At 36.9% G+C, this 16410-nt stretch overlaps 1 protein-coding gene across 1 annotated transcript in view; it reads right to left on the reverse strand.

The window, feature by feature from the left end:
• Nucleotides 1–8369: 8369 nt before the first annotated feature.
• The window catches only part of MEOX2 (mesenchyme homeobox 2), a 53057-nt gene continuing 45016 nt past the window's right edge, over nucleotides 8370–16410 (reverse strand). The window contains exon 3 of the mRNA XM_086614935.1: nucleotides 8370–8594. Coding sequence (XP_086471061.1) covers nucleotides 8370–8594 — 225 coding nt within the window. The remainder of the gene's footprint in view (nucleotides 8595–16410) is intronic.

A 16410-nucleotide genomic window follows, 5' to 3' on the forward strand; every position in this document is an offset into this window, starting at 1 on the left:
CAGTGCAGGAACAATTTCAGTGCAATTTTCAGCTTTGTTTTCCTTTTTTTCTAATCAAAGTGTCTTTATCTAGGCCTCTATTCTTCAGATTTAATGAAGAACCCACTCTAACAAGCAAATACTGGGCTTTTGATAGGCATTCAACCCGGGACAATAAAGGGTTTTAGGGTTTTATCATTTTGTTTTGTAATTAACGGTCAATGGTATATTTCAATAAATGTATTCATACAAAGTCTGCTTCCAATTTCATGAGATCCTAACTCCAGCTTCATCAGGCTTATCTTCGTGCCATTGCTGGATCTTTAATTCTTCTTTTGTTAGTCTCTTAAGAGTCTGTATAACTTTTAACAGGAATCTGGCTGAGCCAAAAAGGAAATCATCTTAATAATGCTGCATGCCAGTGCTTTGTGTACATCTCATTATCACAATATGCTCAGTCAGTCAGAGGCTAAGCATGATGCAGAAAACACAAGAGGAAGTCCTTATGAAAGTAAAACTGTTCTTCATGGTAGAAGACTGGTAGTTCAAAATCATCCAGATGTCTCAGGGTTGATCACAAATATAACAGCACTAGATACTCACTTAGTTACAGGACGGTTCTTTATCTCAGTGTCATATCAATCTATTGTAAATATTTTGTCAAGGGTCCTGCATAAGGCTGGGGAGAAAGTTGGATTACTTTCATCACTGATAAAGCAAACAATGCAAAGTCTTACTGTCAAGAGGAACAAACGCGCCTGTGCTTTCCTCATTTTTTTAAACCACTAACAATGTCATTCATTCTGCATGCCAAGATTACAAAGAGTGAAAGGACTATTTATTCAAAAGACCTTCTGAAAACAGCATAGGAAATAGGAAGCCTTGCATTTATACTAGTAATCCCTCACCTCCTAACAACACTCATCTGCTAGGGAGAGAGGAGTATTGTAACATCTGGCTCAGTGTGGTGAGTTTTCATCTTCTGTCGGGAGGGCTGATGTCATGTAAGGAACAGAGGAGCAGACTAACTATTGCAAATGAGAGGCAGCAGCAGTGGTTATCCTGGGAGCTGGGGCTCATGGATCAGTTGAACGGCTGCCTGCAGTCCCCATGTGTTGATTCTGGCCCATTAATCATCCTATTAATCTTCAAAAAGCTTTAAAGCACGAGTGTTTTGGAGAGTGAATATAGGTGAGAATTTGCAGGTGTCATTCACACAACACAGCCATCTTCCACTCTCTTTTCAACAAACCGCTCTCCCAGTCTATTAAAGCACAGAAGGAAATTCTTTCCACCACCTTTTACCCCGTCTGAAATTTCTGAGAGCATCAGGATTTTTAACATTTTGAAAGATGGCAGTGCAAACATAAAGGAACAGAAAGTCAGTTTATAAGAATAGAAGGATATTTGTTTTGGAAAATTTATACACTTCATTCAACCCACATCCTTTAACTTTCAGTTTTTGAGTGTCACCACAATATATGTGCTGCATGAGTCAGCTCAATCCTCTATCAACCAACACTTCAACTCTCCGTAATATTCTGTTCTATTCTTTTGGGAAAGAACAGCATACAAGAACAGGGCAATTTTAGGCAATTCGAAGGTTATGCCATGCTTGACACCTGACTTCACTTTAGTAACACCTGCCTGAAGAATAATTAGCAGGTCACTTTTAAAGAAAGAACTTCCATACACCACAGATGGCATTTTTCATACCAGACAGGCAACGATGTATGTTGGAAGTGAGCCAAACTGTCTGCAAAAACTGTGAGAAATTCAAGACAGACATCTGAGTGGAAGGAAAGTTTTACCTTCCTCAACACCCCTACCCCCCTGCAACCATTCGGGAACATCTGTTCAAACCTACCCCTATATATAATGTGCTTTATTTTTCTTATCTACTGATGCCACAAATTACAGGAGAAGGAAGGCAGCATACCAAGTTTCTTTTATATTGGTTATGAAACCTATGATTTAATAATGTAATGTGATGATTTGCCAGCTATACAAATCCCATATTATAAGACTTTTGTTAGAACCAAGAAAAAAATGTCTTAACTGGCTAGTAATATGAGGTCCTCAACTCACATTTCCACAAAGTGGTCCTAATTTTCACTGTGTACTCGAAACTTTGTTGAAATCAGGATACCGTGTGTCATAATGGAGGCACAAAGTCAACAGTCACTTTGGAAATTATTGGCTAATGTCTTAATCCTGGACTGTTCACTGATTTGTATGAACTTTTGTGTGTACTTTGGGCTAAATCCAAATCCCTGTGAAATCAATTGTAATCTTTCCATTGCCATCTATAGGCTTTAGATGAGGTCCTTTGCTTCCTTAAAAGAATCTTTTCTTCTTTCTTGCAAAAATATTCTATGTAAAAGGCGTCCTGAGAACTCTTCATAATATCGTCAACGGAATCAAATGTCTTACGGAAATATGCTAAAATTAGAAAAGTTGGACTTAGTATCTAAACTAAAATGGTTTAAACTAAAAAATTGTGCATTTTATTTACACAGTTCCAGTGAATAGGTATATACATGAGAATTATAGAAATACATATAGAAAATTATTTACAATGTGTTGTAATTCCAAATTAGGGCTTTTTTTCTCCTGTGGTAGTTTTTACTCTCTTAAATGCATTTCTGTGGTGATTGCATACAATTTTTCTAAGGGCACTTTTCAAGACAAATTTTTAATTTGGGAAAATGCCCAATTCAGTATTTTCTCAGCTGTGCGTGTGACTTTCTTGGCAAATAATGTGATAAGCATTCAGAATAGGCATATTTCTAAAAACCCTGCAGTCCATAAGCAAACATAAGTAACGTATACATTGTCTATATATTCATGGTGACACTAAGGATGAGAATCTGTCAAATACTAAACGATTTTTATAGGTATTTGCCATGTTCGTTGCTTCATATGGTTTTGGAGCACACTTTCATAACATAAAACCCATTATATTATCATGTGGTTATAAGAGAAGTAAGTTCCTATAGAAATCAATTATTGTGCTGTTTACTTAAAGGACGAGTGAATCTGAAACTGGTTGGTCACTGATGTAAAATAACATTTTACAAGGTTTCTCTTAATGGATGCTAAATTTTCAAAATTTACAAATAAAATCCAAATATTAGCAGAAAAGTACTTAGGTCCAATTTTTTTCTCTCTCTTGAGAGAGACAAGTCTATCTGTGGACTAGTAGTGCTATTTGTTTAGACAATAGAACTGAATATTTAAATTCAAGTATATAGCCATAATAGATATAAACATAGTAGGTAAAAATTTCTACAATAATCACATTGATACACAAAAAAATGAAACCATTTCCATGTCGCTTATCCATTAAAAGGCTATTTCAAAAGTTGCCTTTCTTTAAAAAATCTTTGGAGTCTGTCTACAGAAAAGCACTGCAAAAAAGGGAACTATGATTATTTCCTACTACAACTACTATTAACAAGCTCTTCGTTTACAGGACTTTTTGGAGTCTTCTGTTTGTTGATACTACCCAAGCGTACTGCCCAGGTGATGATTGTTTTCAACCGAATGACAATAAAGTTTCACCAGATGTCCACAGATAGGAGTCATGACAGTTCAGATGCCAGAAAATGGACAATGCCTAAGAGATCTTCATGCACGACTTGGACAGAAGTAATGAATGGCTGACAAACTTCCCACACATTTGCAGTTTGTACAGACGACTGTGATAACCTCATATTATGCCGTATGGAGGCCCTGACTAACAGCTAAGGCCCTTAAATTACATTGAAATTGATTCCTACACTGCAGCTTTCAGCTGTAAATGATGTCAAAAGACAAAAAAGAATAGAAATATATAAAAGCAAATGAGCTCTAGTGAGTCCTTATTAATCTGAGGTAATAATGTGCATCATCACTGAAGCCCTATGCCAGTTATTGCCGGCTGTCAGCTACATTGCCTTTTTTAAATGAATATAGACATCAGGTTGTGTACAGAATTCTCCCTTTCAATTCACACACATTACCTAAGGATATTAAATTACAATACATAATTGGTTAAACATTGCTCTTTAAAATTTCTTGAATCTTGTAGCTGATCTTAAATACTGCATGTACTCTATTAAATACAAGCTCACCCTAGAGACATAAACTGACTGAAGCCAGGAAATTCTAAATGAAGGCTCAAGCTGACATTTTGTCCCTAACTTCTATGATTCCTCATAGCTACTAAGAGTGCACGTCCTAATGGTGTTTCTTTCTTTATTTGTACAAATAATATTATTGCAGCAGTCAGAGCTTTCATTTAAGAAAGCAAGATACATAAACTACCTTGAAACTTGGCCTGCGGTGCAAAGACATAAGTATAAAGTCTCTCCTTCTTGTGCTCCTTTTTTGACTATTTTTAGATCCAATGAAAAGAAAGTCAAGAAAAGATAAGCATTTAATTAAATTCCAAAACTACTTCCAATTTGTGATTTTTACAAATTCAGCCAGCTTGCAATGCTGTTATTTTAGCCACACCTCTTGAAGTGCTATTTTCAAAATAAATCTGAAAATAATGATGCGATAGTAAACAAAAACACAAAATAAAGTCTCAACAGTCATAAAGGAAGAGAAAAAAGCCCTGCAAATAATACATAGCCTTGTACCCCATAGACAGCAGAAAAAAAGAACTATCCATCACATTGAAAATTAAACTGTTAAACATCACTACCTTTTTACAGTCAATTATATTTTCTGTCTATGTTTCTTAAGAATACACATTTCTGTGTCTGGCTTAGCGATATACTAACAACAGAACATCAAAGAGACTCTGGACAGGTAGGATATCAAAATTACTGCAACTCAAAAAATACATGGTTAGTCCTCAGAAGCAGGATTCATTGACAATAAGTCATAAAGAGTGATTAGCCACTCTTTAATAACAGGAACTAATAAAGATAAATAAACCGAACTAGGTTTCATCACATTTCACTCTACCACCAAGTGCCTGCACAACTTTGGGCAAATCACAATCTTACGGCTTGATGTTGTCCATCTGTTAAACGGTAGTCTTAGTTATATCATATGCCTAGATTGGTAGAAGGACCCTCTGTTAGTCTGCAGACAGACAGAAACCAACGAAGATAAAACAAAACTTCAAGCTACAGTTAAAAAGCCTTTACCCATAGCTGTTCTCAGCAACAAAATTAATGCTAAAACTTTGATACAAAGTCGTAATAGGTTACAGCAGGTGATTGATCCTGGGGGCTTCCATAAGACAGTTTTTGAGTAATTGGGATATTCAGAATGAGACGAGACATCATCTGCATTGATGAGTCCTTTGCAGACCTGCTAAACCACAAAGTGGAGTTAAAGCACAGGCTGTTCATTGCTGCTATGTGTGGCTTGAATAGGAGCTAGCTGAAATCTGGAAGAAGGATGTCTGTATTTCTGTGGGGCTGGGCTTGTAAGTAAATTCCTTCAAGATCATGGTAGGAAGCTCAATGCGCTTAGACTTCATAGCTTCAATTTCTGTCAATGTGGGATCTCTGCACCATATTGCACTTACCAATGGTGTACCCACAAAACAGTTGTTTAAACCCACCAGAGATCTTTAAGTAATCTGAGAGGTTACTACATACAGTTAGCAGCTTACAGCCAAATTCCAAGTCTGAGCTGCTTTTAAAGCATGGGAGGCAATCAATTTTGTTAGTCTCCTTTTTTTTTTCTGTAATATAAATTTACATAATTTAGGCCTTTATTTGAAATTTCATTCAATTATCTAAACAAAAATTCTCCTAGCAGTGTAAATTCGTTTGCACATGTTTCTCTCTCCTCAAACTGTGCTTTAAGTCTCAACAGATTCAGTTAAAACTAGGAAAATGGAAAAAGACTATCTTTCTCAATAGGAAAAAATTCTTCCTGGTAATGAGATTAGTATGGCTCACCCATTGCCAACATCACACACATTGGCTGCTCCCCCACTGCAAGTACCCATTCAAGTCACAGTGCCGCTAACACAACAACACATCTCTCAAAACGCCTCGGGCTAGGAACACATTGCTGGTGCATTTCAGGTAATGTAAATAAAGTACTTCCATTTGTTCTGTAAAATGTCAGCTCAAACTTGGCTGATCCCTTTTCAGATTCAGTCTTAAATTTTGTATGAAAGACAGCAACAAACAATTCTGCAAACCTGGGAAGGCTTTTTTTTTTGGCAAATAGAGTGTTTGAAAGACAAGACTCCTCTCTCTTCACTGACAAAACAAGTTACATTATATTTGACTCTCTGTAGTGAAAAGGTGTTATTTGAAAATTAAAGATGCTCTTTTTCAACTCTTCATTTTACTTTTTCATCTTGAAATTTAGCTATATTTCATTTAAGAGGGAGAAAAATCAGTCAACAAAAAGTTTTAGTCTGAATCACAGTTTTTTTTTTCCTATTTTGATAATCACCACCCCACCCCCCCAAAAAAAAACCCCAACTTTCCCATCCAGCCATGATATCAAAAATAGCAAGCATTCACGAGTAGTTGGCCTACTTCTCTATCCTACTCCCATTCTCAGCAATTTTGTATGACAAAGGCATTTGAAAAAGAGCTAAGAAACAAACTCAAAACCCGTTAACTGCTGGAATCAATACAAGGCTCTGAAGTCTTTAAAGAAATGAATTACCCATTGGTTGGATATTGTAAACCAAAATGATCGTGACAACAGTTAATGTGCAAGAGAGATCAAACCTACAGTGGAAAGGATTTGGAAAACAGACACAGAGTTCTTGATTGCATTTAACTTTTACAATACCCTACTGCTCCACATAGCAGAGCTTCAGGGAATGCTCACAAGCATTTACTGGGATATGCACATTTCTTGCTTGCTCTTTCTTTCACTCAGTTCTTTTTATCACACTACCCAGCCCAATTCATCACTGAAGTTTTTGGAGATATTTTCTTTTTTTCCTCCTGAACAGCTTATTGAACAAAGGCATGATAATATAAGTACGCATTCCTTCCTAATATTTATTCCCTTTCATCCATTTCAACAAGGTCCAACAAAATAACCCTTTATATTTGCTCTATATCTGGAAAAATGGTCGAACAGACTGTTGTTGTTTTTGGCTGAAGACATCATTAGCTGCTAGATGCCTTTTTCCTGCTAAAGGAAAGACTTTCCCAAATGGACCAAGGTAGAAGGTTTATCCATCATTAAAAGCCTGAATTTGAAAATATAACTTTGTGTTGTCCACAGATAGACTAAGTGCTGAAAGATACAAAAAAAGCATTGCTGATTAGGACTTTTACGAAAAACATTTTAAGTTTCCTATGAAATCATTGTAGAGAGACCAGAACTATTTAAAAAGGATTATTTATTAAACATATTTCTTTACGAAGTACAATCAATGGTTTGCATTTAATTTTGGGGTTTGGTATTTGCCTGTATGTACACAAAAGCTTATAACAGAAAACGTGTCTTGATTTTACATATGGGACACAATACTGCGTTACCTTCATATTTTGATTTCTACCAACATAAGCAGTTGATAACTTTCAGTTTGTCTGCTGTTTTTTTTAAACTGAAGATGAAGCGTCAACATTTCTGCAGTGTCAGTATTTATCAATGTATGCAATTATGACAAAGTAGAAACGAATAATCCTTTGGGAAGTTTCCACCCAGCATGAGGGGAACATGACATTTTTTGGCAGGTTACTGGACTATCCTTATGATCCTAAAAATCATTTTTTGCAGTTACAAGATAAGAAGAATTGAGGAGCTAGGTAAGTTTAATAATACCCTATTAGCAGCAGTTGATAGTAAATGCAACATAAGGTTTGTTTTGTCTGTCATACAAGGATGTGTCCTAGCAGACACTATCGTATTGTTCTCTACTTGAACAAAAGTATCTGCATGTATTGTATGTCTGGAAAAACAAAACAAAAATAAAGAGACAAAAAGCCTTTTATTGTCATGAGTGACTATTGCCATCAGCTAATATGAATGCATTGCTAAAATTAGTGAAGACAGGAAAATGCTGTAAGGTAAATATATACAGAGTTAAAATACATTTCTTATCCACTAGATAGTGATTTTGTGGCACTGTGGTTTTCAGAATATAACATCTGTTGAGAGCAATGTAATTTTCAGTGCAAGCTAAAGCAAAAATACCTGCCCGCTGTCATAAACATGACAAACAAATCTGGAATGTTCAAAGTAAGTTCGTCTTCCACTTCTCCACTCTTGAGGCACCTTTAAGATATGGCACTTACTGTAAACCATCTAAAAACCAAGAAAAGCCGACACAATAAGCCTGAATTTTCCATAACAACTTTAAAAATCACTGCCAGAGTCACTTGCATACGTAAACGATGCCTGTGTAAGGCTTGCCAGCAAAGCATCTTTCCTGAGAACGGAGCTGGGACACTCTCTGTGTATCATAAGTGTGCGTGCTCAGAGCTGTGATCGCTGTCGTGGCTGTCGTCGTTCGCTAGTGAGTCCCCCGTGTGCTGGAGACCAGCTGCGCTGATGCCAGAGAGCTCGGAGGGGAGCAGCGTGCCCTTTTTCACATTCACCAGTTCCTTCTCCCGGGCCGCTGCCCCTTGCTGGCCCCCTTTTACCCGCTTCCACTTCATCCGTCTGTTCTGGAACCAAACTTTTACCTTCGCAGAAGAAAGACAAAACAAGAAAATAAAGATGGGATCATTGAAGGTAATAAGGATCCTTCTAGCTTTAGCACAGACCTTGAGTTTTTTCTTTTTTTTCATGTGCAACACACTACCTTTCTGTCTGTATGGTAAAAAGCTTAGCGAGCTTTCCCTGAGGAGCAGGCAATCCAGTTTTGGACAGGACGTGAGCCCTGGGGATGTGAGGATAACGACTGCAGAGGAGGGACCGGGCTTACTGCAAGCAGGCAGCAGGGCTAGCGGTGGCAGTTCCCTCCGCGGGAAGATCTCAGAGCACTTCAGGAAACATTAAAAAGTTCACATGCTCTCGGAAAATGTATTAATGCCATTCCACAGGCAGAGAAACAGAGGGAAAAAGGTTCCCATCAAGTGACCCGCAGAAGAATCTGTCTTTAGCACAACAGAGAACCCTGTCTGGGGGCAGGGACCCATACTGCTGCCCCTCCTGCTTAGAGTGCTTTTAACTATCCTTCCCAGGAGGGTAGTTACTCTGGAAAGCAACTTGTGCTGAAAAGTTTGCCTTGCTTTCTGCCTGTTTGTTTCTGTAAATTGATGGTGAGTTTCAGGTGGAGCACCTTAACAGCTTTTTTTTTTATTTATTTGCTGAAGCACCTAAAAGAGCATTTCTTACTGTCAAAACTTACAACTTCTCTGTCTATTTCCCAAATGTATTTAAATGATCCTAGTTGACTGATCCTCGATTCTACTACATTTAGCCATAGACCCTGGTCAAATTTTTCCAAAAGCCAGAGGTAAAAGCATTTATAAACTTGAGTCAAAATCAGCAAATAATTTCAGATGAGAATGGAAAATAAATTCATAGCATGAAAGATCAAAAATGTATCTGTATTTAAGTCACGTTAAACCCCAAGTTTTTACTCCAGCTGAAACTCATTTCCCCTCCTCCCCTTCTCTGTGTAGAAATATAGGGGGGGAGGGAAGTAAACCTAAATTATTTGCACAGTTCTAAAGTACCAGCACTGCAAACCACAAGGACTTTTTTTTCAATAGCCAAAATAAAAGAAAAAAAAAAAAGATGTGCATAGCATCTGTCAAATATACTAGACCAGATTAAAGGCTGATTTCAAATCAACTTAAAATATTGTCACTAAAAAAACCTCAGTATGAATAGAGGATTGATCCATTTAGAGTTAATGTTGCTAAAAAATTTTGTGTGTGTGTGTCTGTGCAGCTCTTCACATGAAGGTTCCACCGAAAAATAAACGTCTGCAACTTTTCACTTGAAAAGAAAGCAAGAAAGCTTGCAATGTTGGTGTATCCTCTGCTGCGTTTAGCAGAATGCGTTTCAGAGTTTTAAAAGAAACAGCAAGGAACAGGCACAGCAGGACATATTGTACAACATGAGTAATAGAGCCACAAAAATGCTGTTTTGCTGAATCTGTCTTATACATCCAGGAAACACTGCAGTGTTTAACCTTTACTATCACTTTGAATTTTACATTAAAATTTTACTACAACTGAACTGATCGTTAATGTCACTATCTGTACGTATGTATGTGGGAAGGAAGAGAGGCATATTTATTTTTCTATAGTCTATATTCCTGTTAAAGCCAATGTGAACTGTTAAAGCCAATCACTTGGGAATCGAGCAAAATGATTCCAGGTTAGTAAGAGCCTCAAAGCACAGCACATCCTTTCCTTTAGTCAATTCATCAGAGCCAAAGAATCTGGCTTGTAAAGCGAAATGAGTGTAAAGGGGAAGGTATTTATTACTGGCTGCTGTGATGCTGGGAATTATCATACTCAGGTCATGTATCAGAGGTGACCATGGAAACAGTGTCTTCAAAAGGGTACAGCACTAGCACAAAGTTAGTAGCTTTCTGGGGGAGGTTGAGACATCATTTTGTTTATTTTTGGTTTTTAAGATAATGAAGTTTCTCTTGCAAAAGAAACTACTCTACTGGTGCCAGACAGTGCAGTAGATGCAACTGCAGTCATAATCTAAACATCAAAAATAATACACTTTGGACACAACCCAGTACCGCAGAATATTATCACTCTGCTTCTGAAAAAAGGGCTGAGATACTTTTATTCAGTAAGAAGAAATGAGAGGATTGAAGTGATGTTTAAAAGATCTAAGCAATTCTCCAGATATGTTTATGTCTTGAACATTCACGGAATAAGTCACGGCATTGAAAGCCTACAACAAAATAGTAATGTATACAAAAAGTGGTTTGAAGAAAAATTACAGTGATTCATTCGAAGCAAAAAATTCAGTGCACAGCCTGGATTCAACCTACTTTAACTTATTGGAACAAGAGAAATCCAGGCAAACCACCTTCCAGATGCATCCATTTCATTTTTGCACACCTGAGAAACTGAAGCTAATACTGCTACAGTCATTGTCAGAAACAGGCATGAGCAGGATGATTGCTGCTGGCTCCTGACGCAGGTGCTCGTTTCTGTTCTCCTCTCATAGAAAGAGCTAAACTCTTGCATTTGCTGGCCTGACATTTTTTGACTGTTTTCTACTCCAGTTTAATGAATTATTCTTTTTTGTACCATCTGAGAGCAGTCTCTATCTTTGAGTATTAAACCCAGGAGAACTGATTGGCACCAGCTTCCAGGTAACGAGTATCCAAGGACAGTCTGGGGATTACCACTTTATTCAGATCTCCTACCCTCAGACTAGCTCACCTGACCGCGCCCCAACATGCCTCCGCCACGGAGCATCTATATTAGTTGATACAAATCAATTAAAGGATAATCCTTTTCAAGAATAAATGCAAGACAGATACATTGCTAAATGCCTCAGAGGATCCAGAATGCAACACTATGTCTGCATGCGACTCGCTGTCCGGGAAACATGGCACTTTTAAGGAAAGTAGGGCTGAAAGGACTCCAGCTACCTTTGCATGCACTCTCTTGAGTGTAGGGGGAAGAGAGTAACTGGCTCTCCCATAGAAGAATATATTCTACTGACTGGCATATAGCCTGGCAGGCTTCCCATAAAAAGAAAACAGTAACATTTTAAAAAAAAAAAAGTTTAAAAAAGCTTTAGTTTTTTTTATTAATGACTTCAAATAATCTGCATCTAATTTACTTAGAGAATATCAAATAAGAAATTACTTCATTTGGTATGTCAAAGACTATTTTCAAAAGCTAGAAATCAATTATAGTGAAGTTTATAATTGAAAATATTATGAGTTTATTTTGATGTCATTTGCTGTGTTAATGTACAGCAGGACTCTTATATAAGGGAATATGTTAGGTATTTTTTATATCTCTTTATGACCTCCATTACAAAGTTCTGAGATCCACTTTTGACCTGATCCAAAGTACACTAATGTCAGTGTGAGTTTTTCCATCGAGTTCAATGGACTCTAGATGAAGACTTTCATGCTCATGTGCTAATAATATGAGACAGGTCCTTCGCTTGTTATTTCCTCTAGAGATCAAATTCAGATACTGGAATTCTAAACTTCCTTTGCAGTTGAAGAGTCAATTATGGAGGGTATAGTTGTTACTGATATGTGATCCATCTACATTTTAGTAATGAAAAGGAAGTGAGGCAAAGTTTGTGTGAAGTATTTCAGAGTGCCAGTTTATCTGGATTCATGGAAAACTGTGTTTTTCAAATGCACAAGTGATTAGAAACTTACAGGTGTTGCACAAAACATTCATCAAAACAAAACATCCTGAGAAAGAAAAAGGAGAGATGAAAAAGAAAGAAGAGAAAGAAAGAGAGGAAGAGAGAAAAATCACAAGTGAGAGAAAGGAGATAATTACTCAAAGAAAAATAAAGAAACAATAAAAATAAAAATAGAGATAAAAAGTCCTTACTGAAGTGAACCTGAAAAACTCTCAAACCTTTTTCCAGTGAAAGAACTAGCTTGTGCCATTTACAACTTTCGTGAGATTATATTCTTTTAAGGTAGTTTAAAGATCTACTATGATAAACTTGATACTGTTTTTAAACCTTTTTACACTGTTTTTTGAAGTCTAAGTTAGCTCCAGTAGGAGCTGAGTGTTCACCACCTCCCAGAATCAGGTCTTGATTGCCTATTATTTATTAAAATGCACTCCCTCTGCTCCACCCTCTGACTAGCACAACTTAACGGTATAGAGCAAGCATATGTATGTATGGAAAACAAAGGAAGTGGAGGGAAATGAACTATTTTAAAGATGATGGCAGCATTAACAGCTGTTTCTAAATCAGCGCTTATAAGCCAGTCTATTGAGCACATCTGCTTACTGGCACGAAAGCTCAGTTTCTTTTCCCTTAGTCAACAAGTTGTTTAGCATCTGCATCTCCACATCTGATGATTAGAATGTTACTTAAGATATGAGTAAATGATTTCACATTGCGTATCTCCTGATGCACCAGAATTAATGTTTTAGCTGTGACCAATTTATTTTAAGGTCTACTCTGTAGGAATCACGGGAGGAGATTCAAAACTAGAGGGCTGACATTGTTAGTGTCTACATTACTAAAGTAGTCCTTATATACTTATGATATACAGGTCCTTAGTAGGCTTCAGGGCCACATTATGTGCTCTCTTGCATGTACAGCTTTAATAGAACTTCATAATGTGGAGGTCAATGCATCATTTTGGTTCCAAATGAGCATATCACCTAAACTTCTCATTTAATACTGGTTCTTCAACAAAGCCCTTCAGTCACATTAACTTTAACAATATTTGACTTCTACCATGGTCTGTAGAAAGTAGATACTTCCTTTTGACATAGGATTTTAGCCTTCTATACTTTCAGAGAAAAACTGAACAGATACCTTCTATAATTTATGAGTATTTCTTAATAAAAACATTCTTGTCTGAAAAATGAAAGCATGACTGAATTCAAACTACCTTAGTTACACTATGTGCTGTCTGTCTTCTTTTAAGAAAAAAGACATTTCTCTTTTAAAAAGTTCTTTTCTGAAATGAAAGATTATTTCCTAAAATTAGGTTTTCTATTCCAGGTTTTAGTGGCATGTGTCCTAAGCGAGATTAAAATTTGAGGCCTGATATCTTGCAAACCTTAAAAATTAGAAACAAGAACACTGTGCCAGTCAAAACTGTTATTTTGCTAGAAAGGATAAATAATTCTAAGTATGAGTCTTTGAAGTCAGTATCCCAAATTCCACATATTATTATACCTAAATGATGTGTCAGGAAGACCACATCACCAAGCCTTTTAAGAGTTCTGCCCCTGGTCAGTCATTGTCCATTCTCTTTTTTTTTAATCTGTCAATTTACTTTCCTCTAATGCAGACAAACATATGGATAACAACAAAAAAAAACCCAAACCCTGACTTGTCAAAGTTTTAAAAATTGAAAAGTTTACTTGTCAACTTTCTTTGGCTCTGAAAACATTCCTGTTATTTTTAGATAGTACACTTATACTGCCAAGTTTTAAAGAAAGTCAGACTCCTGAACTTACAGAAATCACTGGTGTTATACAGGTGAAACTTACCTTTTTCATATATGTAGGGATAGTATTTTCATGATAATTTATTCAACAAACTTACAGAAGCAAATAGAAACGTAAAACCAGAAAAGGTTCTTTTCCTTTTCTAGACTATGAATCAATATAAGGGTTGGAAGAATCAAATCTATGAGTTTATATTTACAGAAATGGTAGTCAGAGAGTAAGTCAAGGTAGTTTTATTCAATTAAACTTAATTTTCTTCCTTATATGATTTAAAGGAATTGCATTCCTATTTCAAAAAGCCCCTCTTCAAAATCTTAAATATATTGCACTTAAAAACAGTTTAAATAAATAAGAGTATTAAATGTTTGCTTAGTTATTATGAAATAGTACCAAAATACCTCAAGTGAAGAAAATTAACTTTTCTTTGGAAATTAATGAGCGGTACCAGAACCTCCTGATTAAAATTGCTTAAGTCACCTGCTCACTGACTTAAAGCAATCTGCTCCGTGTTACTTTACAGGACTTTGCACTGAATGTGCACAAGTACTTTGGAGCAGCTGTTGAGAAAAAGAGGAGGTTTGGCAGGTGCACAAAGGACAGCTGGAGCTTTTGGCACCCAGGAAGGTGTAGGAGGGAGTTCTGGTTTTTCATTACATAGAAGTCAGTTGAGGTTCGGGTACTGCTTAGGTGATACATTCTCCTTTCTACCTCCCACGTTTAGTCAGGGATGGAATAGACATCATATTTCAGAGCAAAGCAGTGATAGGAGTATTTCGTTCCAGTTTTAGAAGTCTTTGACAGCACTCAGTTTGCCTCCTTCTACTTCATCCAAAGAACTGCCTCCTTCTCTATCAGTGATCTTCAAAATTAATTTCATGATCAAAAAAACCCTAGTCAAAACCTCTCTCAACTAGGTTCCAGAATGGGACACACTATTTCAGGTTCTTTCCTCATACTGGCTTGTTGTACATGATCTAAGGGAGTATTTGTATAAAATTAGTCTCACTTTTTTGTTCAGAGGCAAAGAAAACAACCTGTGGGGCTGCTGCTGCTAGATCTCCCTCTACCTTATTGTCCTATAATATATCTTTTTAGAGCCTACCTTCATCCAGTTCTTTTGCATATATATAGATATCAACAAAAGAAAACTAATTTGTGGGGAAGATTGCCTTCAGCTAAGCTTTGCCTGTTTGTATAGGCACTAAGATGCGTGAATGAATCACATGTAGAGCATTTTATTTAATGAGAAAAAAAATCTAACGTGCACTATTCAGCACTCATTTTGCACAGGTCAACTGAGTGTGAAGGTTAAAAGATGGTGAGTGATCAAGACTGGCTTCTGGCTGAGTATGTTGATGCTTTTTTTCTGCTACTACTTTAGTACAAAGAAAGGCAAATGTCAAGAAACGGCAATTGGCAGAAAGCAACGCCTGACTACGGGCCCATGACAATCCTCTAGGGCTCAATGGCTATGGATGCCATCTCCCTGCCCAAGTAAGAAGCACTCTCATTTGTATTCACATAAACTTAGTTCCACAGTTCATGATTTCAAATCTGGAGGCACCATTTTGCCTTCCAAAACAAACCAGTCCTGAGTCTTTTGACAGTAAACTAGTCTCAAAATCAACATCCAGTTTTAAAGCTATTAAGCCTCAAGAAGCTGCAGCTGTTTTTAGCAGGGCTTGCCTTGAGGAGAAGGAACTAGTGAAACCAGAAAGAGAGTCTACATTTTTCAATGCCCTGCATAACATAAAACCTCCTTAATTCTACTTGCGCATTTGTACTTCTCCAATACTGTTTGATCCTCACTGATGTCTTCTCTCTGTTTTTTAAAGTGACCATAAATGAAAATAATTTGCCATTATGTCAAAGATGACATAATGATAGGAGCTAAAAAGCTCCTGTCTCCTTAGACAGGTGACAGAAGATTTCCTGGCTTGTGCCTTAAGAACGGGTAGGGGTAGAGGACAGCAGAGCCTTACTCATTTTGTACAAGCAGCTGTATGAGCCGATAATATTTCTATCTGTATCACACATGCAGCCTGGCACAGACAGAGGTTTCTCCCCACCCTGAACCCCACAGGGTTTCTCTGCAGGTGTAGGGTCCATTCACAACTAACAGCTTGAGGCACTTGGATATCTGCACTTGGAATTGCTTGTTTGAATTCAATCAATATTGCAAAAGTACATACATTGTTTGAAGTTTTGCCATGTACTTTTTTTTTTAAAGAATTATCATATAGATCAAAATTATGCACGAGCTATAATTAAGTTTGCCAGGAATATTCTTTCCTAAGAACAAACTGAGCACAGTAACTCTTACTGCTGGTATTTATATTGCTCAAGACAAATATAAAAGTATTAGTGAGTTTTATTTTATTAAGAGTGTTACTTTAAA

Source organism: Tauraco erythrolophus, chromosome 7 (genome assembly GCF_009769465.1).
Source record: "Tauraco erythrolophus isolate bTauEry1 chromosome 7, bTauEry1.pri, whole genome shotgun sequence".
NCBI classification, from domain to species: Eukaryota; Metazoa; Chordata; class Aves; order Musophagiformes; family Musophagidae; genus Tauraco; species Tauraco erythrolophus.